Below are 25,677 nucleotides of genomic sequence, written 5' to 3' on the forward strand. Positions count from 1 at the left end.
GCGCTAGCGCCACCGCCACCGCCGCTCCCCTCGCCATCCCGGTCGTTGGCTTCGGGGATCGGGTGAGTGGGGTCATGACTCGCTGGTGGGGCCGCCCCCAGCCCCGCCAGAGCTCAGCGGGGACGCGGCAGTGTCTCGTGTAGCCCCCCAGGCCAAGAGGCGGCGTGGGGTGGGGAGGGCGCCCGGGGTAGGGCGGGGTGGGGGCGGCGCAGAGGCCGCCAAGCTGGGGGGCTCTCCGGGCAGGCGCGGCCGCGGGCAGGAGGGCGTGTCTCCAGCCGGAGGGGACCCTCCCGAGGCGGGGCGCGGGACTCCCCGATGGTGGTGCCGCGGCTCCAAGAGAGCTCAGGGTCTTGCCTCCGCCACCGCCGCCGTCGCCGCCGCCGCCGCGGGCACCACCACCACCACCGCCGCCGCCGCCGCCGTCGTCGCCCGAGCCCGCGCCAAGCGTGCGCCTCGCCCTCCTCCCGCGCCCGCTCTGCTCTAGGATGCTGCGGCAGGTTCTGCACAGGGGCTTGAGGAAGTGTTTCTCCCGGCTTGGCCACTTCATTGCTAGTCACCCGGTCTTCTTTGCTTCGGCGCCGGTGCTCATCTCCATCCTGCTTGGCGCCAGCTTCAGCCGCTACCAGGTCGAAGAGAGCGTAGAGCACCTGCTGGCTCCCCAGCACAGCCTAGCCAAGATAGAGCGCAACCTAGTCAACAGCCTCTTCCCGGTCAACCGCTCCAAGCACCGGCTCTACTCGGACCTGCAGACCCCTGGGCGCTACGGCCGGGTCATCGTCACCTCCTTCCAGAAAGCTAACATGCTGGACCAGCATCACACGGACCTGATCTTAAAGGTAAGAGCAGGGCGGGTGCGGGCATACCCTGGTGGCGCGGCTGCGGCGGTCGGGGTGGCTCTGTGCGGGGTCCCAGCTGAGAACGCCACCTCTCCTTTCCCGGTCAGTGGCTCCAGCGTGGGCTCCTTTGTACTGCGCGCCCTTGGGTAGCGGCCAGGAGTCTTTCAGGCTCCAAGACAAGAAATGTCCGGGTCTGGGTCCCAGCCCGGCCCTGCCCTCGCTGCCTCTGCCCTCACCCGGCAGCTGCTGCAACAGTTGGGGCGGCGGCAGCCGCGGTGCTATAGTCAGTGCGCTTGTTTTGGTAGCAGTGGGCTTGGGGGCAGGGAGGCTTTGGGATAACTGGGCCAAGAAGAACTGGAACAAGAGAATACATTCAAGAAAGTCCCGTTACTTGAGAACAAAATAGTGTGCAGGAAGGAGATGAGGTTCAGAGACACCATTCCCTGTCCCCAATTTCTTCCTCCCTTCCTCTAGTTCCTACTCCCAAAGTGTTTTGGGAAATGTTGGTGTGGGTAGTAGATAAGGGACAGAGGAATATGAGTTGGCATGGTGAGAAAATAACACACACACACACACACACACACACACACACACACAAATGTGCAGTCCCTGGTGAGGACTACGGCAGCCACCAGCCCACTCCTCCCAGAGCAGGGTAGCCATGTCTGTATTTTAGAGTAGGAAAGGGTGCATGTAATTCACAGTTATTTCATCTTTCGCAGTACTTTCAATCCACTTAAACACAACTTCTTCGGGGAAAGAGAGAACAGGTTGATACACTTTCATAAGGGTTTATTTGAATGCGTGGGTAAGGGGCAGATCCAGAGCCCTGAGCCAGAATGTGGCTCCAAGAAGATCACAGGAACACAGAACAGAAACCGCTTGTGCCAAGAGGTGGGAATTTGATGTGAAAAGTGAGATTAACAGTGATAACTTTCAAGAAGTTCCTAAGAAAATCTGAAGAGTGACGACTAGAAATGGAAAATGGTGAGAGCAGACAGCATGGGAGAAAAAAAAAAGAAAAGAAAAGTGAGAGTGCTCCATCTGAATCTAGGTGGAGACTACGGGTTTTTTTGTTTGTTTGTTTTTGTTTGCTTGGGTTTTTTTTTGTTTTGTTTTGTTTTTTGTTTTTGTTTTTAATTTCAGCTTCTGCTCTAGGGAGGACAGACAGGAACCAGTCCCAGCTGAAATGCAGGAGAAATGCAAATGCAGGTTTCCTGCGGAGTCTCTGGGTCTAGTGAAAGGTTAGGTTCCCCCTTCTCCTAAAGGAAGTCTGTTGGTGAATCTAGGGAACTCTTTAGTGTGCCTCTTCCTCTCCAGGTAACCATGTGCTGTCCCTAGAGAGAAGCTCGTTTTCCTCTATTGTTTTCCTCTCTGTTTGTTGACATGCTATCCACCAGCAATTAGTAAAGAGGGAATCTGGCTGGAGACTGTAATTAAAACATTCTCACATTGAGTGTCTTGTGGTATTTTTAATGGCACACAAATCACTGCACATACTCACTTACTGCAGAACCTTATCAACATTAGTCTGGAGATGTTTGCTTTTTTTCAGAGGTTACTTTTCAACATAAAAGTATGAAGTCCCCCCACCCCCACCCCCCACAAATATTTCAGAGCATATCTTGTGATGTAGATAAATATTGTTAGGAATGCTTTCTTAAGAATGTATATAATAGAACTACCACAGGCTTAAGGAAAGTATAATGGAGCAAGACTGGCCACTTGGAAATGCTTTCTTTCTTTTTCTCTTTTCTTTCTTTCTTTCTTTTTTTGGTAGATGATCTACTAAGTTATGTTTCTCCTTTGATTTTTCCCCCTGAGATGTTTCTATCATATGTTTTCTCCCTCACTAACAAACCATCATGCCACTGTGACAGGCAGTAACCGGTTACACTCACTGTCAAGGTTAATGAGACATCATCGGCAGGCACATCCGATATTTTTGCAGTTAGATTTTTTTGTTTGATTTTGAGCAGTTCAAGACAAAAAAAATGCATATTATAAGAAAGCTGGGACTGGAGAGAAAAAAGACTGGCTTTGCCTACATGTGAAAGGACAGTCTTGAAGTCAGTAGACAGTTACAAAAAAATGGGATGATTTTTCATGGTTTAGGTATATGGGTAAAAGCAAAGACAAGCCAAATAGTGGTCAGAAACTCATTTCCACATGATATATCTCTAGTCAAATCAGTTCGTACAGCTTATAACAGCATATACTTATAAAACATTGGGAATTGCCTTTGCTTTTAAATTGGATATCCATTTTACTCCTTATACACTCAACTCACCCCCTATTTTTGGTAGGTATAGAACAGGGGCATAGGAAAATGGTTCTTCAGTAGTCATGGCAATGTGAAGTGTGGGAGTGAGCACTCCCCCCTCACACTTTTTTCCATTTAGAGACATGATGACTTGTCCTTTCGAAAGGGCATTAGGGATGAAGTATTACCGTTATTGTTGCTGATAGTATAATTTCAATACTTTGTTATTAGCATCAAGGACAGCACCACAGACATTTAACATTTTACAGGACATCTAACAGCCCCTGTGCATTTTATAGCATCTCCTTTGAAGTTAAATGAGAGGGAGCATGAGCAGAGCTTGAGTTTTCTGGGTATTGCCAAACTGAAAGAAGCAACTTGTGGTGCTGCATAAGGCATTGCAAGTGTAATGTTTTTCTCCACTATTCAATGAAGGATACTGTTCTTTTTATATGCTAGGACAGCTACTTGCTGATAAAAAATAGACTGAAGGTAGTTGTGACAAAAAAGTTGGCTTTTTAAAATATAGTCAAGAGAATAACAGAGAAAAGTCTGTTTGAAAATCTCATTGATCCTGGTTCAAAGGTGCTTTCTCAAATTTGTGCAAGTGATGTGACTATGTTACTCTGACACTGTAGTAAAGAATTTGACCCCATACTGTGTGGGGTGACTTTCCTAAACAATAATTTCTTCTGAAGGCTGCAAGGCAAAGCTATAATTTTAGGCAGAAGTGGATGGAGTCCAATGATGCTAAGAATGCCTCAAGAATTTTGAACCCCTTTAAATAAATGCTGATCTTCAAAAGTCTTTATTTCACTACAAAATTAAATTTAGCTCCTTATACTGTCAACAGAAAGACGATGATGTTCATCTCAGCAAATTTCAAAGTAAGACGTTATAAGCTATATGTATTTTATGATTGTATAAGAAGACATTTATGAAAATCCTATTGTTAATTAATCTAAGCTATAGCCAAGAACATAGTGGATTTATCTAGGAATCATCCATCTAGAGAGAAGAACTGGTATAGCTCAGTCCTCAGGATATTCTTATCATCTTTGTGCCACTTACAATTTAAAAGCATATCCGATGTTTAAATATATTGAAAACAGTACTGCTATCTCATCTTACAGGATGAAATCACACACACATAGAACCAGAACACAGATTGGTACTCACATCTTAGTGTGATTTTTTTGTGATATTGTTTTCCCTTCAACCATCTTTCATATAATAGACAACTTGAATGATGTTGAATGAATCTTTTCAAATTATTCAAATGAAGTACACTTGACCAAAGTCTAATTTATATCCTCTCTTAAAATGTTGCTTAAATTGGATAACAAGGTTATTTTTTTGGCCAATTTTTCTCTGATATCAACGAATACACACACACACACACACACACACACACACACACACACACACACACACACACACACACTCCACATACCCAAAGCAAAACATTACTTTTAATTATCAATATATAAAAATCAAAGAAAAAGTCCTGAACTGAAATTTATTGAGTGAATGAACATGGCTGTTTTCCTGATGAAGTGTTTGTTCTCTGGTAGGGTTCAGGTATATTCTACCCTACCTAGGTCATCTACAGCCCCTGGCAGATTCTTGCTATTCAATAAATACTTGAATAGATCTTTGCTCGCTTACTAAAGAATTTTTGCAATAGATAATGAAAAATCCATAGAAGCTACCTTGAAATATATCTTTAAAATGATGTTTAATTTTTATAACATTACTGGCAGTTCTCAAGCAAACAACATGTTTCCTTGGTATCCTCTGCAGTCATATAAAAACATGTTTTGGCTTTCAAATTGATCATGGGAAATTCTTTTGTATTATGTACTACGTTGACATCTTTAAAAAAAAAAAAAAAAAAAAAAAAAAAACCCACAGACTAGTTCCATACCAGAGAAAGGACATATTCTCACTGAGGATATGGTTTTTCATTTGCTAGGGAATCTCACTTGGCTCAAATATCTAGTTTCCATTTTATTTAAATTGTTCATTTTTAAGTATATTTGATAAAATTAAATTGCAAACAAGATAATAGAATTTAACTCAGAATTATATGATTCAGTCGTTCCAAGAAGGGCAACACAACTGACAGCTTAAGGTAATAAAGACCCTGATAACTAGATGAAGATTCCAGCTTATGGAAATTACCAGAAGAAATGATAATCTATTTTTTAGCAAAATATTTTTTACACTTTCGAATGTTTTAAACAAAACAAAACAAAAATATATGCCAGGAACTGTATAGGGTTGGATATGCCTAAAATATGTTGATACTGTTTTTTTTTTTTTTCAGGATGTCAGTACTATTAAAATAACCCATAAAGCATTATTTCACAACTGAAAATGACTGTGTCCCTATCCAGGGGACAGCAAAATATAATGATGCCATCATCATCATTAGTAGTAGTAGTAGTCGTAGTTGTTGTTGTTTTAGTATTGTTGTTGTTGTTGTTAGTGAGCAGAGGCCAGAGACACTGCTGAGAATTTGACAATGAATCATGTAATAGGCCTCCCAACAAGGTACTATCCAGCTCCAAATGATAATCATGTCACATTAGAGAAATCCTCCTCTTTATATGTTTGTATTTATTGGGACTTTTTTTTTTCAGCTATACTGATTAATGGGAAAAAATACAAAGGAGTAGTTCACACCAAAATGTATTACCGAACTTTAGGGACAAATATTCTGACCTGTGAAATGGTGCAGACCTGGGCAATTGGGCAAACACCAGATTTTCCAGTGTAATCTTCCCAAGATGTGATTATCTTGCCCTCTCCCATAACTTTATCCATTATAGTCTAATCATACCTGCAGAAGTGGAACCCTAGAAACTGAATGTAGTCTAACTTCTTGAATGACAAAGCTGCTGACTTGATACTACCCTTTGAGACTTGGCAGATACTAAAGTGCTCATTATCGGTGTGCCTGAAGCTTCAATCTATAGCACTTGCCTACTTAGAACAGGATTTTTCTGCCTGTGTATAAGACCCCACTGTGAGTGTTAATCTGTCAAGAAAAAGGAGGCAGCACTTTGCTGCCTATTCCAGCTGTTCTGCAAAAACTACAAAAACAGCTTCATTCAAGGAACATAGAATCAAAGACCTTGAGTTTGGAAAGCAGTGTAAAGGTCATTTCAACAAACTCTGATGCAGGCATCTGCTCTTAGCATCTCTGGGTGTCCTTTTTGGTGACAGGTTCTATGATACCCAGGACAGTGCAGTTCCTTTTCTGAGTTATCCAGGTGGCATATACTTTTAAGATTGAGCACAACCCTGAAAGAGCAGCATTTTTTTTTTTACATTTGTCCCACCAGTAAATTGCTTTCTACCTGTTAAATTATACTAGGGAAAATTAAGAGATCTAAGACACTTGATTCCCATTTCAGGAGAGGTAAACTCAACCTCAGTACAACCATTTTCTGAGTTGTTTGACTTGTGAGTAACCTGCATTTGAAAGACAATATCTCGAGTTCCCACCCTACTTTTCTTATTTAAATTTGAAAACCATAACCAGACTAGGTGGTGAATGCACATGTCTGTAATTCTAATATTTTTGAGATGGAGAGGTTGAGGAATTCAAGGTCATTCTCAGCTTCATGATGACAAGCTAGTTGGAGGCCAGCCCAGTGTACATGAAACCCCTTTCTAGAAACCAAGAGATTTTAAGAACATTCATTTGTTCTCCTCATACAGGTAAACATTCTATACAAACGTTGGTTATTATATGAACCTAAATTGACATTTCAATATAAATCTATAAGAGGAAACTAATTTTTAATGACTCCTAGGATCTTAGTAGAGTCCATAAGAAAGGATGAATATTTTTTAATAAACCCTGAAACTGAATCTTTAATAATTCTCCTGACAGACCCACAAATTTCATAGGACTATAAAGCATTTAACGGGCCAGCCCTTAATGATAACTAAGAAGAGAAAAATCATCAAAAGAAACAATATTTCCTTCTTGAGGTTGCAGCATCCCTTGGAACAGAAGCTAGGGAAATCTGAGCTGATAAACTTTGACTTGGTGGAATGTGCCATCTGGTACCTGATTTGGGGGCTCAGTATGAGCCCTGACTGCTATGTGAGATAGGCTTAAATCAGACCTTTGATGTCACCTGCTTGGTAGTATATCACAGCAAGCAGGCCTGTCTGCAGCACTGCCTGTGTCCCTGCCACATACCCGGAAGGCCACAGAACTGAGGAGGTACCCTGCCAGACTGATTTCATGACCAGCAGGGGAGGTGAGTAATCTCTAACCTTTAAAAAAACAAAACAAAACAAAAATGGAAGTCAACAGCAGTTGTTTCTTCATGTGGGATGCCCTAAATAATATATCCTAATATGTGGTGCCTTTGAGTTCACAATTCATTTTTCATCAAAAGGGGACAATGAAGAACTAAAGAAGCTAATTTGTATTCCTGTTCTCTGAGAAATCCTCCAGAGAGGTTGTTTCTGGTATTTTTAAAGATGGAATTGTTCATCTGGGCATGTTGGCACATGTTTTTAATCCCAACACTAGGGAGGCCGAGGCAGGTGCGTCTCTGAGGTCAAGACCAACTTGGTCTACATAGTGAGTTCGAAGAATGCCAGGGTTATGTAAAATGACTATCTCAAAACAAAACAATAATCCAGTTGTTTGGTTTTCTACTTTAGGTTTAAACTGTGGACTCTAAGAACACTTGGGATGATAATTATGTTAGTTTAAATCTAATTAACTTGGGACGTGAGATTTGAAAATGCCAATAGGGGAATAAGAACAAAATATAGGGAATATCAGGAAGGCAATGAGGAGGACATTATCAAACAACTATCCACCATGGGCACCCAGATCAAATTCTCTCTGACTACCTCAGGGAGACACTGGATAATGAGTGTCTGAGAAGCTAAATATTTATTCCCCAGCTGATGTTCCTGCATATAGGAATAATAAATTACAGCATTTCTATATGCAGAATTTGGCCCCATTACTAGATATTTTAAAGCCTCAATAGAGCAACACAGGTCATTGTGTTAAGTGATTTGGACATGTGGAGACAAGTGGAAGCTGAGAGAATATGAGTGGGGCCATAAGAGCATCTGTCCTGAGATCTTAGATCTAACCAGAGTTAAGTATTTGTGGACTTAGGTGCTAGTTTCTAGATGATATTCATCCTTTCACTCAGCTAGATGGCTGTTATCTCATCCTCATGAAGCTTAAAGTCATGAGACAGCATATCTATTTATCTTCAGTTTTCCAAGAACCACCAGATTCTGAATAGATTATCCCAGACAGGGTTCAGATACAAAGAGACAATATGGTCTTAGTTGGTGAACCTCCACATCTAAATGGTTCATGTCCAGCCACTCATTATGAACTCAAAAGTCTGCAGGCCTCCATCTCATATCCAGCATCTTAACACATTTACTATTTTTCTCCCTAGAAATGCCCTTTTTCCTTTAAGATCCAATTCTAATGGCTTCTACTTGTGGGCTTTCTCAGATTCATGACTCTTCGTGTCCTTAAATCTGCGTGACTTACTCTGGCATCCACATTTCATAATGCTAAGTAGAGAGTATTACTTAATTTTCTGTATTTTTGTGATACTTTCTCTAGGACAGGAAAATGCTGGATCCTGACAAATATCTCCTAAGTCCTAGCAAAATGTGTAATGTGAAGCAGGTACTTAATAATTAAATTATTCACAATTGGTGACTTAGAGAATGAAAAATGTACTCTTCTTCCCTCTTGATTTATTGCAGTCAAAGTGTTTTTTTCACATTTCTTTAGGTATCTTTTCATTCTTCGTCTTTGACAAAATTTTTTGATAAGCATCCATTCTGCAACCAGATTCAATGCTGTTTACTTTAGGTCAGAAGAAATCCTTAGAAAAGCAAACACCTGACCAACCTCTCTGGTTTGTGTACAGTTTGGGAAGGTAAAAACTTCTACACTGAACAGTTTATTCCCATAGAGAAAGTAGGACACTCAGCAGTTCTCATCAAGAATGCTGTAAGTCAACTATTCACTCTACACGTATCCTTTTTTGCTTGGGGTAAGTCTCAAAATATTGGCCACTCCCACATTCAAATGCAAACATAAAATACTTTTTTTTCAAAATCTTGGACAAATGATTTTCCTAGCTATAGCATCACCGTTACAGAGCTCTAAATTTGTATTACTTATTAGTATTCCTCTAAAGAGTGAATCAGGATAACAGAAAATATTTTTCACAGAGATGAACTTGAAAGAATTGATATCATTACAAAAAACTCAACATGTTTCTGTGAATTTAATAAAATCTGTAGGAGTTTCAATTTTTCAGCTTTAAGAATAAATACATTTTGCCTATTCTGTGATGCTACCTTGCCATCACTACTACCAAACCTTTGTCAATTCTTTCTGAATGTCTCAAGAAAAAAAAAGTCCTTCTGCATTCTATAGCTATCAATTTAAGCTTTTAAAAAACCTGACATTTAAGACTTTAATTTTTCAAGGGTTTGAGTTGTTGGCTTTTGACTTTGTTCTTATGATTGTATTACATATGGGTAAGTGATACGTTGAGTAAAGCTTACTTGGTTGCACTTAGGCTTTTTAATTATCATACATCCATCACCTAAGACTATTGTTAAACTATATGTTTAAAGTATAGATTCTGTTTCGGTGGTTTCTGGAGTGAGACCTGCCAATCTGCATTTTGTTTGTCTGTGTTCTTTCTTCTGGGGAATTTTTTTTAAGACAACGTCTCTTACCTTAGCCCAGGTTCTTTCAAATCCTAGGCAATGATTCCACCTCAGTATCACAAGTGTTGTGATTACAGGTGTGAGTCACCATGCCATGCTTCGTCTGCATCTCCATAGTGTTCTGACACAATGGCTGATGTTGTTGGTCAGCTGATGACATTTTGAGGAACAAGGCTTAGATTTAGTTGTTGTAAATAGAATGCTTTAAAAAAAATAAACAAATCCAAGCTCAAATACCAATGGTTCTAACAACTTTATAGATTTATGACTTTGGACAAGCCACTGAATATTCTCTCATTTGCACTGAGAGCAACAGCATCTTTTTCATCCATTTAAGGTAAAGTTACAATGAGATAAATATGTGAAGGCATTATGTAACCATATTCTCCTGTCGGTTGCTTTCAGGATGACTGCAATTTCCTATTGCCAGCTCTTTGAGCATGATTATTGCCTGTTGAGTAAATACTCATTGCATAGTTTTTCTTTGATCCAAAAGGCAATAATTTGTGCTCCATCTACATCTTCAATACTCAGATTGGCAATCTGTTGGTCTTTGAGGAGCTTGCATGGGTTATTACAGATGATTGGCTTCATCCTATTGTTGAACAAAGTTCTTAAGGAGGGCGAGACCTGGTGGCACTCAGAGGAAGGACAGCAGGCTACCAAGAAGAGACTTGATACCCTATGAGCATATACAAGGGGGAGGTAATCCCCCTCAGGAACAGTCATAGGGGAGGGGAATAATGGGAAAATGGGAGGGAGGGAAGAATGGGAGGATACAAGGGATGGGATAACCATTGAGATGTAACAAGAATAAATTAATTAAAAAAAAGAAGGCAGAGTTTGTAGATGGGGTTGGGATTCCAATTCATCAATTCATCTCAGGGCTCAGAACTCCTCATCTTCCTCCCTAGGGAGATACCATTGAAATGACAGTATCTGGGAGACAGCAGGATCTGTTGTTTTCATAATTCTCTTTTACAATTCTGAGCAGCTTGTCAAGAAAAGGGATTCTCCCTACTTTAGATGCAAGAGAGTCCCTAACTCTTCTCTCTTACTTAATTTATATGACTTCAGTATTTCCCTGGGAAATCTTACCCACAAAAGTAGGTCTGCAAGCACTTGAAAAGAGTGTTGTTAGAATTGCCCTAGATCAGGAGAATCAGGGAAAGGATAATTAAAAATTCTTTTGAAAATGGAATGTTGGAAAATTTGGCTTAGTGGATGTTTTTATCATTTAGGTCAGTGTACTTCCCCACCCACTCCTTTTCAAAATCTGTTTTTAAAGGTTCTAAAAGAAATCAATAATTAGGTTGAAAACAAATCCACCACTGAAGAGTCTTCTTCTAACCTGGTTTTCTCTGCCTAATGTTCTCAAACAAAAACATCTCCATCGCTAAGTGAAGGTTAATGATACTTCTCAGTTTGAATGTGCTTCTGAAGTCCTTGGGAATTGGTACTTGCTTAAACTTCCCAGAATGCTGGTGCTGATCTGTTGAATATACTTAGAGGAGAATAGTGGATTTGTGGGCCAGAAGCACGTGTGTGTGTGTGTGTGTGTGTGTGTGTGTGTGTGTGTGTGTGTGTGTGCATGTGCGCATGCGTGTGTATGTTTGTGTGGGTGTGGCTGTAGTGTCTTTATGATAAAGTAGTTAATAGCTCTCCAATTTCAGCCAAGAAGATGGCCTATCCATATGAAGACTGGGTTCTATCATGAATTTTTGAATTAGTACACCTCAAGTGGAACCTATGATTCTGTATTTCTATTAGTTCTCCAAAGAGGTACTGGTGTCTTTTTGACCACATTTTGATACTACTGATGTCTGCTCAAACTAAGGCACCAGCCAAGGACAATACAGGTGGTAAACTTTAAACCCCTATCCAGATCTAGCCAACGGTCAGAACATTCTCCACAGTTGAGTGGAGAGTGGGATATGTCTTTCTCACGTACTCTGGTGCCTCACATTTGACCATGTCCCCTGGAGGGGGAGACCTGGTGGCACTCAGAGGAAGAACAGCAGGCTATCAAGAAGAGACTTGATACCCTATGAGCATATACAGGGGGAAGAGGTCCCCCTCAGGAACAGTCATAGGGGAGGGGAATAAGGGGAAAATGGGAGGGAGGGAAGAATGGGAGGATACAAGGGATGGGATAAACATTGAGATGTAACAAGAATAAATTAGTAAAAAATTTTAAAAAAAGAAAAAAGAAAAAAAAAAGAGACTACTGATGTAAATCATGCCAGCAGTTAGCTACCATAATTAATTCCAAACTGGTATTCTTGCCCTCTAGAACATGGGCAATAAATACAAGCCCAATACAAGTGTTATTGTTCAGTAGTGAATTCTGAATGATATAATAACTATTATGCAGAGTACTGCCTGAATCTAAATATTTGAAGTTTTCTTTTTTCTTTTTAAACAAGCTATTCTTTTTAAAATTATTTATTTATTCACTTTATATCCCGGGTGTAGCTCCCTCCCTCCTCTCCTCTCAGTCACACGCTCCCTTCTTTATTCCTCAGTAAAAATAAGACCACTACCCACCCACGCCAGCTCATCAAGTTGCATCAGAATTGAGTTTTCTTTCTGTTCCCCTATGGCCTGTCAAGACAGTCCCATCATAGGGAAGCAATTGAAAAGCAGGCAACAGAGTCCATGTCAGAGACAGTCCCTGCAACCCTTACTAATAGACCCACATGAAGTCTGAGCTGCCCAGAGGCTACATCAATGTAGAGTACCTAGGTCCAGTACATACATGGTCCTTGGTGCTTCAGACTCCACAGGCCCCTCTGGGCCCTGGTTAGTTGTCTCGGTTGGTCTTCTTGTGGAGCCCCTGTCACCTACAGGTCCTTCTATCCTCCTCTCCCAACACTTTTCCACAAGATTCCCTATGCTTCACCCAAAGTTTGGCTGTGAGTCTCAGCATCTGTTTTATTCCACTGCTGCATGAAGCCTCTTAGAGGACAGCTATGCTAGGCTCCTGTCTGCAAGTATAGAAGAATATCATTAATAGAGTAAGGTCTACTTTGGAATCAATCTGGTGCTTTCTCATAGAATTTGGAATAATGGTACTTCAAGATCCAGCTATACCACTCCTCGTCATATACCCAAAAGATGTTCCGCCATAAGACAAGGACATTTGATCAACTATGTTTGTAACAGCTTTATTCATAATGACCAGAATCTGGAAACAACTAGATGTCCTTCAGCCGAAGAACTGACAAAGAAACTGTGGCACATTTCCACAATGGAATACTACTCAGCTATTAAAAACAAGGAGATCTTGAAATTTGCTGGCAAGTTGATGGAACTAGAAGTGATCATCCTGAGTGAGGTAACCCAGATACAAAAGGACACACATGGTATATACTCACTTATAAGCAGATATTAGTGATATAATACAGGTTAACCATACTACAATCCATAGACCTAAAGAAGCTAAATAATAAAGGAGGACCCTATGGAGGGTGCTTAATTCTCATTCATAAAGACATATAGAATAGACACCGGAAGTGCTTGAGGAGAGGGAACAGGACAGGAGCCTACCTCTGAAAGACTCCATCCCACAGGGAATTGAAACAAATGCTGAGACTCACAGCCAAACTTTGGGACAGAGCACAGGGAGTCCTATGGAAGAGTTGGGAGATTGATGAACCTAAAGGAGGCAGGGGCATCACAAGGAGAACAACAAAGTCAACAAATCTGGGCCCTGGGAACCCTGCAGAAGACTGATGCACCAACCAAGGACCATGCATTGAGAGGAATTAGACCCACTGCTCAGATGTAGTCCATAGGCAGCATAGTCTCCATGTGGGTCTCCTAATATGGGGAGTAAGAGCCACCTCTGACATGGACTCTGTTGCCCCCTCATTGCTCACTTCTCCTGGACAGACAGTTTTGCCAGGTCACAGATGAAGAGGATACAGGCAGTCCAGATGAGACTTGATAGGATGGGGTCAGATGTTAGGGGAAGAGGGTTCCCCTTTCTGAGGACTAGGGGAGGGGGAAGAGGGAAGGAGGTTGAGACTTGGAGGAGATGAGGGAGAGGCTACAACTGATATATAAAGTGAATAAGTTAAAAATAAATAATTTTTTAAAATTAAAAAATAGTGTCAAGTTTTCAGCATAAACTAAGACATTCCTCAGCTACCTGTTCTCAGGCGCTATAGTTGAGTCTATGGCTGAGCAGCATGAAGAAAACATACATATACATATAGAGAGAAAGAGAGAGGGAGAGGAAGGTTACTAGTAGCATCACATTTACAACTACCAAAGTTTTCTTTCTCCTAGAGAGTTTCTATGTTGGATTATAGGACAATTGCCTTTAGAGAAAGTTCCATCAAAGCAAATAATGCTTCAGGCACAGATAATAATACCTACATGTTATGTTTCTGCTATGCAGTTATGTTGAAGAAAAATTACTAGTAGCACTTGTTAGAGAACATTAAAGCTGATAAAGACAAAAGAAATTCTGTCAGTTGCAGAAAAGTGTATAGAACTGGAAATAATCATGTTAGGTGAAATAAAACAGACTGGGAAAGATAAAATTGCATATTTTCACAGATAAACAGAATCTTATACACTAGTTACATATATACAGTGCCTTATATATGAATTACATGAAATTAGACTGAGAACCATCATTTGGAAAGAAAGGAGACCATGAAAAGGTGGGAGTAACATAGTGTTAGTTACACAGAGTCTGATCAAAGTGCATTTGTATATTGTGTGTGTGTGTGTGTGTGTGTGTGTGTGTGTGTGATAATGAAACTGATCATTTTGTATGCAAACCAAATTAAGACATTTGTTAGTTTAAATGAATGATAAGGTAGACACTGTTCAGTCAGAACCATTGAAATTGGTATAATATTAAGTATAGTATTCTGTGGTAGGACAGAGAGAGATCAGAATCAATTATTAATTCAAGAAAAAGTAGTAATATATAGTCAAGGAGCAGAATGGGGATTTGTGAATGGAGTAAGTTTTTGTCAGTTACCAGTAGTAAGTTTTCCACAGGGAAGGCCCTGACAACAAATGTTCAATCTTAATTACTGTTGACGTTTAGTGCTATCAAAGGCAGATGTAATTGATCAAGCTCCAATTTGGGCCTATTGGAATAAGCAGGGATTCAGAATCCTACAGTTCTGTGTTTTAAGGCTATGAACTGTTGAAGGGTCCTTGATCAAACTGCTGAAACTCTGGACTTTCCACTTTGCTCCCTGTAAAATTGGATCATTTACTCTTGGCCTTAGCAAAAGGCTCCTCTCCAGGACACAAACTGGGAATGCACATTTCTGAAACTTTATCATAAGTTCCTACAGCTCCTTCAAAGCTTTCTGTTAGCATACTTAAAAGAGTGGTGAAAATCAACATGAGTTGGTGATTTGTAAAGTAGTTCATACCATGGAATAGATGGTTGTTATGCTCACAGGCACAAATCCACTCAAAAACTGGAATTTCCTTGGAATAATATAAAGCATTTTGTCTTCTCATACTTTACCAGTGTATAACAATGCTCCAGGATAATAGCAATATATTTTAATTAAAATATCAACAAGATAAAAACTGTCTTGGGATATGTATGTAAAAAGAAGGAAATCAATGAAGAGACAGAAACGATAGTCAGTGAATTTGAAACACTGGAGGCCCAAACAACATGAAACATTAAAATAATTCCAGGCAACTGAGTTAACATAAAGCCTCACTATGAAAGACTATCATCTCAGATCCTATGAATGGAAAAATATCGAGTAGAAAAAAATTTCACTCTGAGGAAAGAAAGGAAGCATCATAACTGAACTAATATGGCATATGTGTTAGAATTGTCAGAACAAATGGGTAATATCATCAGAGATGGGAATTATCTAGATGAATCAAAAAGAAATGCTAGTTAGTAACTCTCTGGATGAATAAAAAAATGCTAGAGGTAAAAGCAACACTGCAGCAGAACTGAAGCATGACATGAAATCATCAGAAAATATAACAAATACTCAGTGAACTTGATTGTAGCTCAGTAGAAACATCACAAACAGAAACAAAAAGAGTTAAATAATGAAAAAGACAAATGTCCTTAACAGAATTTTCAACCTCAGGACAATATCAAAAAACTATACTCATAATTGGAATACAGGTAGAGAGAGCAAAATGAAGCAATAGCAATAATGAAGTACCAATGGCCAAAAACTCCTCCAAAATTAATGCCATACACTAAATCACTGATCCACCAGCTCAAAGCACACCAAGAAGAGTTTTCATCAAACTGCACAAATCAAGCTACAGAAAACCAGAGACAAGGTAGAGGTACCTTATTTACAGAGACACAAGAAGAATGGCACTACTTATCAGGAAAGGATACGAACAAGATGAGAACAAAGTAAAATATTTAAAGTATTAAGGGGAAAATAAAAACCTTCCTATTTTAAATTCTATATCCAACAAAATCATGCTTTGAGTTGAAAGGGATATATAGACTTTCTCAGAGACCACCTGAGAGAATCCATTGCCTGCAGAACTGACCTGCAAGAAGTTAAAAGTTATTCACATTGAAGGAAAATATTGTAGTTCAGAAATTCAGATTTACCATAGAAAATATTAAAAATAAATGATATTAACAAAAACATTTCATTTTTTTTACTATTATGGCTTTTAAAACTTTTTTATTTAAGTAATAACAAGGTTTTGAATTATTAAAATAGAGAACTAAAATGAATGGCAATTGTGCCACAAGATAGATGAAGGAGGAAGGAGTATTCTGTTTTAACTGCAGGACATTTGAGTCAGTGTAGTTGTATTTAAAGGTGAACTTAGGTTAGGTATACATATACATTGTAAGTGTTAGAGCAAATACTAATTTTTTAAAAAGAAGTATAGTTGGTAACTAAGAGAGATTATGAAATGCTCAGTTAAAACCAAAAAAGGTAAAAAAAAAAAAAAAGAGAGAGAGAAGTAAAATGTAATAGAACAATTGATATTATAGTAAATATTAGTACAACTATATCAATAATAAGCATAAATATGATTTATACATTAATTTATATGTACATGTATATATAATCAGTCAAGCAGAAGACAGTAACTATCAGTAAATTATGAAAAAAGAACCATTTCCTTGTTTTCTACATACAGTACAGCCACCTTAAGCATAAAGATTCACAGAGAGTGAAAGTAAAGGGATGGAGAAAGATATGTCATGTTAATAGTAATCTAAAAAAAGCCCAAGTAGTTATATGAATTTCAAAATAAATTAACTTCAGAACTAGAAAAAAAATCATCAAGAACCAAGGGACCAGCTCTTCAATAATTGTAAAAATCCTAACAACAATGCACCAAAATATATAAGGCAAGAATTGGTATATTTTTAAAAGAAGTAGATAAATAATATTAAAGTTACTAACCACAACTTTGTTTTGTCAGTGATAGAATAAGCAGGTAGAAAATATGGCTCTAAATGACCTGGGCAAAGTAAAGGGCAGTATACCTCCAGCTCTGGAGAGTATAATCATCAGACTTTTATAAATACAGCTTTTATATGAGGATACAGGTTCAACTGGATAATCCAGGTATTTCAAATAAAAAGATCCACTCTTCCACCCAAGGGACCATTATAAATCTACAAACTGAGAGGCTTAGACTAGGAGAGCAATAGAAGGAAAGAATAAGATTAGACAAACATTTTCTAAAATGAGCTTTAGAAAAGTTTCCTTTGGTGTTGTAATAAAATCATGCTCTGCGGGTCAGTAACTTTGGAAAACAACAAGGGGAATCCCCATAATGAATATACATTGCCACATTAAAGCCTCTAGAATGTTCTTTTCTTAAAAAAAAAACATAAAGCAAAGCAACAAATATAAAAAAAAATCCAACCATAATAACAACAAAACCATTTAACTCTGCCTAATTGGACATTTCTAAAAATTGTGTAGTATGGAGACTCTCTGGTTTGGTTTTGTTGTGTGACCCGACTGACATCACTGGGGACTAATGAACTTCAGAACAGATACTAAATGTACTAGTCCCATAATAGGCAGATAGAACTGGTGAGGGTTGCAGATCACTGGACCTTGGAGTACATCAAGAGAAAAGGATGATTTGAATTTACAAGTATCCTGATTAGGTGAATAGGAAGAGGGAAATAGGGCTGTGTTACTCACAACAACAAAAAAAGTTCAATTTGGTAGGAAAGATTCAGGATAGCTCCAGGTAAAATACTGTCATAGCCTCTATCTACAAATCTTCAGATTGATAGAAATTTAGGTCCCTATTGAAGACAGGTGCTAATGTGAACTGTAGGTTTTTCAGCCTAAAACCAAGAAGTCAAATTGGAAATCAAATTTATTGTCATGAAAAGTTTAGTGGGCAATATCAAGATCAGGGACTACAGAGACAGTATTTTCAGTAAAATCAAATTTGTAAATCAACAAAGATAGAAGATTTACTTAGAGGGAAACACAAAATTAGTTGGTCATGTAAGAGGAGGGAAAGTGTTGAGTTGAGTTGGAATTCATTATAGAAATGAAAGAGGGACAGATTCAACAACATAGCTAAAGACATGGAGATTACCGATGTAGGAACGCCTCCACTGAAGAGCCTCAAGAGGCTATGGTGGGCAGCTGAGAGCAAGGTGCAGCCCCAGAAAGCCACTGCCCTCCCTCTGGGCTTCAGTATCTCAGAGATTAAGAACAAAGTGGGGCGACATTCAGCAGCAAAAGGAAAAGTTGGCGGCTAAGAAAAAACTTAGAAAAGAAAGAGGCTCTTAGTGATAAGGCTGTGCCAAAGCCACTGACAATCAACGCATCTGTGATGAAGCCACAGGATATCCCAATGATGAAGAGGTGGATTATGGTGAAGCTATAGATGAATTTGCTTCTTACTTCAAGAGACAGACATCTCCTAAGATTCTCATCACAACATCAGATGGACCTCATGGGAGAACAGTACAACTCTATGAACAGCTCTCAACAGTCATACCAGTTTTACATGCTTATTATAGACTAGGACTGGCTCTGAAAAAAATTACCTAACAGTGCATTGCAAGAGATTTCACAGACCTAATTGTTATTAATGAAGATCGGAAAAGACCAAATGGATTTATTTTGAGTCACTTGCCAAATGGTCCAACTGTTCACTTTAAAATGAGTAGTGTTTGTCATCAGAAAGAAATTAAGAGACAAGGCAAAGACCCCACAGAACCTGTACCCAAGATAATTCTGAATAACTTTACAACATAGCTAGGTTTTATTTTATGTATGTATGTATGTATGTATGTATGGTTTTTTTCTCTCTGTCCTCATAATCCTCAGTTTATTCGTAGGCAGGTTGCCACATTCCACAATCATCAGGATTACATCTTCAGGTTTCATAGATACATATTCAAAAGTGAAAAGAAAGTGGGAATTCAGAAACTTGGACCACATTTTACCTTAAGATTATGATCTCTTCAGAAGTAAACCTTTGATTCTATATATGGAGAATATGAGTAGGTCCATAAGCCACAGGAAATGGATACAAGTTGAAGAAAATTCCATTTATAAAGTACTAGAGGAGTAGTATTGAATTTTGCTGGACAAGCCTGATTTTCTTTTTTTTTTTTTTTTTTTTTTTTATTAATTTATTCTTGTTACATCTCAATGTTTATCCCATCCCTTGTATCCTCCCATTTTGCCCCCCCCCCCATTTTCCCATTATTCCCCTCCTCTATGACTGTTCCTGAGGGGGATTACCTCCCCCTATATATTCTCATAGGGTATCAAGTCTCTTCTTGGCTACCTGCTGTCCTTCCTCTGAGTGCCACCAGGTCTCCCCCTCCAGGGGACATGGTCAAATGTGAGGCACCATAGTACATGAGAAAGTCATATCACACTCTCCACTCAACTGTGGAGAATGTTCTGACCATTGGCTAGATCTGGGAAGGGGTTTAAAGTTTACCTCCTGTATTGTCCTTGGCTGGTGCCTTAGTTTGAGCGGGACCCCTGGGCCCAAATCTGCCTATTATATTGTTCTACTTGTAGATTTCTAGGACCTTCAGTAGAAGAGTGGATAAAGAAACTATGGAATACTACTCAGCTATTAAAAACAAGGAATTCCCAAAATTTGTGGATAAATGGATTGAGCTAGAAATGATCATAATGAGTGAGTTAACCCAGAAGCAGAAAGAATCAAATGGTATATACTCACTTATATCTGCATACTAGCCCAAGGGGCATGTCCCACGAAAACCTTCACTTACCAGGAAACTGGGACAGAAGGGAAGGCATCCTATTGGGACTCTAAATGAGAGACGCATGGGAGAATAGCAAAATAAAAGGATACAGAGGGTCCTAGAAATCTACAAGACAAGCCTGATTTTCACAAGTGAATATTATGGATGCAAATATAGCTACCGTTATGTATTTAGTAGCAGGAAGTTGGAGATTGTTTGATGGTTTGAATTTTTTCAAGATAGAAAGAAACAGGAGATGAAGTCTTTTTGAGTGCTAAAAAAAGAATATTCTAGTATTTATGGGGTTGGCAACCAAATGACAATGGATTGAGAAGAGACTAAATAGTAATGCAGAAGCAATCTCTTTCATAGAATTTGAGCACAAAACAATAGTAAGGTGTGTCCCTCTGTCCTTCCTCCCACTCGTCCACAACACTCTCCAAACTGGGCCCATTGCTTGGCCTTGGGTCTCCGCATCTGTCTCCATCAGCTGCCTGGCTAAGCATCTCAGAAGACAATAAGCCAGGGAAAGCCCAAGGGAAGATGCTTGAATGTCACTCAGAACAGGAAATACAATAGACGTCCAAAGTAAATAGAAGGAAGAAACTATGTGTGAGATGAGGGGGACAGAATAACAGGAGTAGGGATCAGGTGGGCAGAGAAAGGAGGGCAGGCAAGTGAGGAGAAAGACCAGGAGAGAGAACAGAACTCTTGGGGAAGGGTATCTCTACAAGAAGGGAGGTTCCTGGGAGTCTGTGGTGACTCTAGCTGAGATTCCAAGCAATGCATGTTAAGGAGTATATAGTTGGCACCTCCTGTAGTCAGTGGGACTCCCTGCAGAGGGAAGGGGACACTAAACCACACATAAAACCTTCAACCCAAAATATGTCTTGTCTACAAGAAGCGTAGGGGCAAAGATGGAACAGAGATAGAGAATGCAAACCAATGAATGGCCCAGCTTGAGAACCACCCCATGGGAGAGAGCTGACCACTGTCACTACTAATGATTCTCTACTATGCTCTTCCGGTATTATTTTGAGAGACGGTCTCATTAAGTTGTCCTAGAATGTCCTTGAAATTTCTTTTTAGCCCAAGCTGCCCTTGAATTTCGGATCCTCCTACCTTAGTTTTTCTACTAGTTGTTACTGCAATTTTGTGCCACCAGAACCATAAAAAGAACTGTAAAATTTGAACTAGAATGAGGAGATGGCTCCGTGGTTAACAGCACTTGCTGGGCTGTGCAAGCATGAGTACCTGAATATGAGTCCACAGCACTCTTGTGAAAAGCTGACTATGGTCACATACACCACCTATCAGTGCACTTTTCTGAGGGACAGTGACAGGAGGATCACTGAGGCCTTCTGGCTGCCATTCTAGTTCCAATTTCAGTGAGAAACCCTGTCTCAAAGGAATAAGGCAGAGAATATTAGAGCAGGGCACATGACAGTCTCTAGCTTCATCTGTGTACACACACACATACACACACACACACACACACACACACACCAAAAATCCTAACTTAAAGTGCATAGTCAAAATCTTTATAGTCCTTGCAATCTATCTTCATCTCTTATTTAAATTATAGGTAGAGAAAGACAAGATGAAGCATAGTTGATGCTCTGTTTTCAAGGTGATCTGTCAAGTCTATCAGTCTCCACCATGAGCTTTTCACTTTGAGTTACTTGCTTCCCATTGGGTGTCTCCCTTTCTGAAGTTGTAATCAAAACCAGTGAAAATATTTCCACTTCAGAATGGTCTGCTCTTTAGCATTTTAGTTTTCCTATCTTGTTACTTAAAAAGAAAAACTACAATATACTACTTATTATAACAGTACAGAATCACTCTGTAACATGTCCTAAACACATTACAGCTTAACAATTGTTTGGAATGGTTAACTTGACATGGAAAACAATTTATAAGACTATTGTGTTGCGTTCTTGGTTCTTCTATTACACATGTCTTGGCATTAACAAGAGTAACACCTAAGCTCACCTACTTTTTAAATAAACTGAAAGCTTATTGGAGGTCTGTAGGCTGCATTTTATTAGCTCTGAGAAAATTACTTCTACACAGAAAGAAAAAATGGCATTGTTTAAACTCCTTTATTCTTCATTGCAGTGTGATATTATACAGATATTAATATCTTCCTACATATTCTCTTGTGTACTAGGCTGAAAAGTATTAGCGTATCTGTTTGTTTTTAAACTGCCGTGGTATCTTGGACAAACATACAAGAACATGTACTCAATTTAATTCATGCCTTGGTTCTTATTTGCTTGTTGCTTGCTTTTTTATTTGTTTTGCCCTTTTTCTCTGGGTCTTTGAGAACTAGGCAGTACTTTTTTTCAGTCACCTCACAGTGTTTTAGTAGATATCAGGAGAGGCTGCTTAAGTGATGCCAGAGTGTGTCTACTTGCCTGGTATGTTTGTCTTGACTCATATACCTTCTCTTGCTCACAGTGTTCTGGGAGCATGAATATAACAGACTGAAACTCAGCTCTTTCCTAAACATCTAAGAGAATATTGCCATTAAAGTATGGTAAGTGATGAAACAGACGTTTCTACCACAGGGTATCAAGAAAGACTTAATCTAAATTTTCAATGCAGCCTTCCTGGAGAGGATGGTATCTAAGCTGAGGCTATCACTTTTCACAAATCTAGACTAAAAAGACAAGAAGAACACTGCAGATTATCTTGTCACAGTGCTGCCTTTCTAGAAACAGTCCCAGATTCTTAATAGTGCTGATTCATGGAAGCATCTACCACTAAATAGCAGATACAGCACTCTTAAAAAATGCTATATAGATATACTACCATATCAAGGAAGTTCTTTGAGAATATCGTGTTACTAAACTTTGCCATAAAGGAGCATTTTTTTTTCCTTACAAATAATATAGCTCTCAAACCATGAGGAAGGCAGTAGCTCTGTGACAATAACATCACCAGACAGCCAAGAATATGAGATTTCTGGGCATTCAATTAGGCCATCATCTGCCTCATGAATAGCACTCCTGGGCAAAGGTGCCAGCTCCCATTTTCTGATTGAGATCAGAGAAGGTTTCTCAGTACACAAAAGAATAACTGGACACTTCTAATGAATATTTCTGATGGGAACCAACAACACTATATTATAGTACTCCTGTTTTAACAATAAAGAAGCTGAGGGCTCAGAAGGTTCATTTGCTCAAGGTCATCAGGAAGTTATTTAGTTGGTTATGAACAGAGGTCTGTGTGAATCCTACGTCAGATTATTGTTTCTAGAATGTCATGCTGCTTCTGAAGCTCTCCTTTCTTTCATTGTATCTGATAATACTTACTAGTCTTTGAACTTAGATTTTCCCCCCCTACATATCACTAAGGAATGAAGGAACAAGCCAATAACACAAAGGTCAGAAGACTTGAACATAGCCATATAGATAATGAATATATGGAAAGGTGCAAAGTTAGCTTCAGTCACCATGGTAACACAAATTAAATCCAAAAATGAGATACCAGTGGACACATACCAGAATGGTAAAAGTTAAAATGATTAATAATGCTAACTATTCCTGAGACTATGAGGCAAATTCAACTCTACCATATTTCTGGTGGACATGTAAAGGGGTCTAAACACTTTAAAAACTTAAACTAAATATATGCTTGTCTTATGATCTTAATATTTCACCCCAGAGTCTATATACCTAATGGTATGCAGATATTGGTCTCTGAATTCTCATTGGCCTTATCCTTTCCTACATTGCCTGCCCTGAATAACTTGAAATTGGCAATTGTGAGGATATTTACAAATTTAAGACATAGCTATTTTTATATAGAATTATGAAACATCACTATTTTCCTGAAAGAAGTAGTTTCATATGTCCTCCAAAGGCTATGTCCTTGGAATTTTTATTTACAAAAACCTTAAAGATCCACCAACATAAAATGGGACAATAAAATGCAGCACCTTCTCACAATAGATTACTAAGGCATTGAATACAAGCAAAAACTACTTAAAAGCATAAGACATAAGATGGAATGTGAGGGCTATCTAAAGAGTAATATACACACTACACATTCATGTACATACTATCCCATTCTAGTTATAGGAAGCTCAAGACAAACAAAACAAATCAATATCAACAGACGTCAGAACAGTTTTTCTCTATGATTAGTGGCAGTATTAAAAGGAAAGGGACATAGGTATTGGTGCTATAGATATTCTATCTTTTGATCTAAAGGATACTGTTATGGGTATGTGAATAGATAATACATAAGCTGTATATTCAACACATGTACGCTTTACCATGTACAAGTTATATCTCAATAACGAAGAGTATACACATGCACTTGCCCTCTATTCAGTGACCCTGTCAATAAAATGGAAGAGTACAGAGCCTCCAACAGTGGTAAATACCAAACAGAAGAAAGGCAGCTCAAAGCTTGGCAGACAAATCCACCCAGTTTTACTGAAGTCCAACACACTGCCACCATGGAGACTTTCAACACCTGTACTGGCAGCACAACTGATGTATAGAGAATTTGTCTCCACCAGCACATACTCCCCAGGCACATCACTGCCTGGGAAAGAATCCAGTGAACACATCAACTGTCTCTCCCACACACCTACTGCCACAACAGCAGAAATGCAGAAATGTAAAGATAGGGACTCTTATTCAACTTGGGCAACCTGCCAGCATTTGCTGTCAAGAGAGAACACTGAAGCCTGAGACCTTGCCTCCTGAGATGTTCCAGAAGGATGAAAAGAAGCTTCTAACTACATTACTAAGCTTGGGTTTTTTTCCTTCAAAATAAGTAAAAGTCAAAGAAATGGCTGTTTCTTTTATTATGAGCAAGAAGATGAGTGATCATGCCATCCTACAGTTTTTCATTCCTGGCAGGATGCAGACTTAAGCCCTTATTGAGGAGTTATGGTATAGCCTTATCATCAACACAACACACCTTAGATATATCATGTTATTTCCTTTGATTCTTAAAGAAAATAGTAGAGCTATTCCCACAAAAAGCACAGTTAGCAGCATTGTGAGATATATAGATATAGAGATAGATAGATAGATAGATAGATAGATAGATAGATAGATAGAAAGATAGAAAGAAGATACATAGAGAGAGGAGAGAGAGAGAGAGCGCGCGCGAGAGAGAGAGATCACACTGCTACCAACTACAGTGGAGCTTCTCAAGGCTACTTGGAGACATATTAATTACATACCTACTGTGTATAACATCTTGGGAGAAAATTAGACTGGTCAGGAAAGGAAAGTCAAGTGATTCTAACTTTACTGTTAGTGCTGAGTTTCTTTACTACATAACTGTATTTGAATATAAAAGACATGTGGGTGGTGGTCTTGGAATAATTTAGTGTTTTGAGGACATTAAGAACCACATTGCTAAGGCATTAGGTATTACTGAACATTGTTTGCATTTATTTTCCCCTACAAGCCAACTCTGAAACAAGAAATCTGATTTTTGAAAAAGTTTTTTATAGAGTAATCAGACAGGGAACAAAGACATAAGCCAGAAAGTAGCGAAAACTTAAAAGTGTGTGCAGTTCAGCAGGTGATTGCTGCAGGCATCTGGATCATAACATTACTAGGGAAGCTCTGAGAGGCCAATATAAAAAA

General features: G+C 39.1%; 1 protein-coding gene and 1 pseudogene across 1 annotated transcript in view; both read left to right on the forward strand.

Moving 5' to 3' along the window:
• Positions 1–429: 429 nt before the first annotated feature.
• Positions 430–25,677, forward strand: part of Ptchd1 (patched domain containing 1) — a 55,908-nt gene continuing 30,660 nt past the window's right edge. The window contains exon 1 of the mRNA XM_051141564.1: positions 430–836. Coding sequence (XP_050997521.1) covers positions 486–836 — 351 coding nt within the window. The 5' untranslated portion in view covers positions 430–485. The remainder of the gene's footprint in view (positions 837–25,677) is intronic.
• LOC127185706 (ribosome production factor 1-like) lies at positions 18,410–19,391 on the forward strand (annotated as a pseudogene).

Source organism: Acomys russatus, chromosome X, assembly GCF_903995435.1.
Source record: "Acomys russatus chromosome X, mAcoRus1.1, whole genome shotgun sequence".
Classification (NCBI taxonomy): Eukaryota; Metazoa; Chordata; class Mammalia; order Rodentia; family Muridae; genus Acomys; species Acomys russatus.